This window comes from Nanorana parkeri, unplaced genomic scaffold (genome assembly GCF_000935625.1).
Source record: "Nanorana parkeri isolate BGI_ZX_2015 unplaced genomic scaffold, ASM93562v1 scaffold2232, whole genome shotgun sequence".
NCBI lineage: Eukaryota > Metazoa > Chordata > Amphibia > Anura > Dicroglossidae > Nanorana > Nanorana parkeri.
This window is the reverse complement of record NW_017308500.1, coordinates 42653-45240: the sequence shown is the minus strand read 5'-3', so window position 1 is coordinate 45240 and position 2588 is coordinate 42653. Positions and strand designations below refer to the sequence as shown.

The window sequence follows — 2588 nt, the reverse complement described above, 5'->3', positions numbered from 1 at the left end:
GCTTTTGTACTTGTTCAGTGTTTGTTATTCATAATAAGGAATTGTTTCATTTCATATATTTTCGTGGTGCGGACATTTGTTAGGAGGGGCGCCTACTTTTATGTTTCCAGTCCCTCTGATGGGTGCCCCCCCCCCCCTTGTTGCACATTCTGTGTTGCTTTTTTTGCCCTTTTAATTAGCTTTTCTTTCTCTCTCTCTCTCTGGCAGTGCGAAGCAGCTGGTCCGCGGGGAGCCCAACGTCTCCTACATCTGCTCTCGGTACTATAGGGCTCCAGAGTTGATCTTTGGGGCCACTGACTACACCTCCAGCATAGGTAGGTACACTTTTCTTTGTGTAATGGTTGGGTCTCGGGTCATTGCCAAAAACGGTGCACTATAGAAGGAGCGGCCATATTGGTCCAGTAGTCTTGTCGTCCCGCAGACTGTGAAGGTTCCACGTTATTGGGGTCTTTGTATATTTTGTCGTAGTTGGTCACATCCAACTGGCTCGTGTTGGTGAAATAGTTTTGCTGCTCGAAAAGCCGCAGAACGCTTCCAGCATCACAGAATAGATCCAGTCGTGTGCGACCACAGCGGAGCCAGCAGAGGAGGATGGGAAAGAGAGCAGAGCGCGCAGCCATGGCTGTTTGATGGCTCTGCGCTCCTGCAGGATGAGGAGCAGCCGATCATCTACTTCCACCAGAGCAGGAACCTTGGTTGTCCGCCATTTTCCTATAGTCTCCCTCCACAGGGAACCTGGTGCTGGGATAGTCCCATGACTCTCCTGCAGGAGGAGAAAGCTGCAGGACCACCATGGCTGCGCTCACCAGCTCCCAGAAGTCACAGATAGCAAACGCTGAGCTCCAGCAGGTTACATAGGTAATGGTGTTCTCAGACAGGTCAATAGGGGATCAGTGATGGACAGATTCCCGGCTTCTGGGTTGGGCTGACAGTCTACTGAATTCTGCAGGCTGTCCATAGGGAGAACAGGAGCTGAGTGTCCAATATCTGATCTGGGGTCTTCATCAGCAGATCCAATAGAAGGAGCAGACATGGACAGTACATGTGCCATGTTTTCTGAGGACATGGACATGCATTGTGTACATGGGCATCGGCGTATATAGAAGCAATGTGTACATGGGCATCAGTGTATATAGAAGCATTGTGCACATGGGTATCAGCGTATATAGAAGCAGTGTGCACATGGGTATCAGCGTATATAGAAGCAGTGTGCACATGGGTATCAGCGTATATAGAAGCATTGTGCACATGGGTATCAGCGTATATATAAGCATTGTGCACACGGGTATCAGCGTATATAGAAGCAGTGTGCACATGGGTATCAGCGTATATAGAAGCAGTGTGCACATGGGTATCAGCGTATATAGAAGCATTGTGCACATGGGTATCAGCGTATATAGAAGCATTGTGCACATGCGTATCAGCGTATATAGAAGCAGTGTGCACATGGGTATCAGCGTATATAGAAGCATTGTGCACATGCGTATCAGCGTATATAGAAGCAGTGTGTACATGGGTATCATCTTATATAAGAGCAATGTGTACAGCAAGCTTTTATAGTGCATTTGCTGAGCTTCCTTCTAGCTTTGAAGCCTTTTAAAGTACCATTTGGTTTCATTATGGGGATGTTCCGGCCTTTATGGAAGTGCTGACCTTCACTTTAAACAAGCTGCTAGCGGGCTTCACTGCTGGAAAGTCTAGCACTTTGTTTAAAGGCGCAGTCAGCATTTCCAGTAAGATTCATCCCCGTAATGGAACTGAAGTCCTGCTGCCTGAAGCCCGTGCCGTAATAAATCCTTAGAGCAAAGCTCCCAGCTGTGTGTGTCCTGCGCATTAGGGGCCTTGCACCATGCCACGTACCCGGATAGGACCTGCCTGTCTTCCTGTCCACATCCACGCTGGGAGATGTTGCTGATCCTACACGCCGTGTATCCATCACCCGGACATGTGCTGAGTCGGTCATTGTCAGCCCGCACTCAGCCATCTACCCGGGTCATTTACTTCCATATCAGTCAATGAATAATTCACCAGGAAGGACTGTGGATAGTGACCACGGGTCTCCGGTGCTGGTCTGATGCTCTCGGACAGATGTTCAATCGAAGCAGCACAGCTAAAATCCCATCATGCATCGGGGCAACGTGGGAGGTAGGAAAGCCATTTACCGGGAGCGTCCGCTCAGAATCCAGCTCTGCTTCTAGTGCAGGATGGACGATTTGCTTGCCGTCATTTCTTTTCCTCCTCCATTATAAATGATACCCGGAGAACGTCGCAGGGTCTCTGACCTAAAATCAGGTTTTCATGTTGATGAATGCAAAGTTCTGCACTTGGGGACTACAAGCATGCATCATATACTGTAGGGGAGTACAAATGGAGAAAGTCAGTCAGAAGGAGGAGCGCTCTATTGGTTGATCTCAATGGACATTTTTCCACCAGACTCTGTAAAGTGTTTATTCCCAAAATGAACAATAAACCAGCAAGTCGCATACAGGAGGCGTCTCACCTGCCGGCTGTGTGCTGACTATAGGGCGGGTGCGGCAATGCAAATACACGAGGACGAGTCACTGACTGGAGGCTCAAAACCAAGCGGA

The 2588-nt window shown here is 48.9% G+C and overlaps 1 protein-coding gene across 1 annotated transcript in view; it reads left to right on the top strand.

Annotated features, from left to right (window-relative positions):
- The window catches only part of GSK3B (glycogen synthase kinase 3 beta), a 94677-nt gene that overhangs the window by 60925 nt on the left and 31164 nt on the right, over positions 1-2588 (top strand). Inside the window, exon 6 of the mRNA XM_018573093.1 lies at positions 208-314. Coding sequence (XP_018428595.1) covers positions 208-314 — 107 coding nt within the window. The remainder of the gene's footprint in view (positions 1-207; positions 315-2588) is intronic.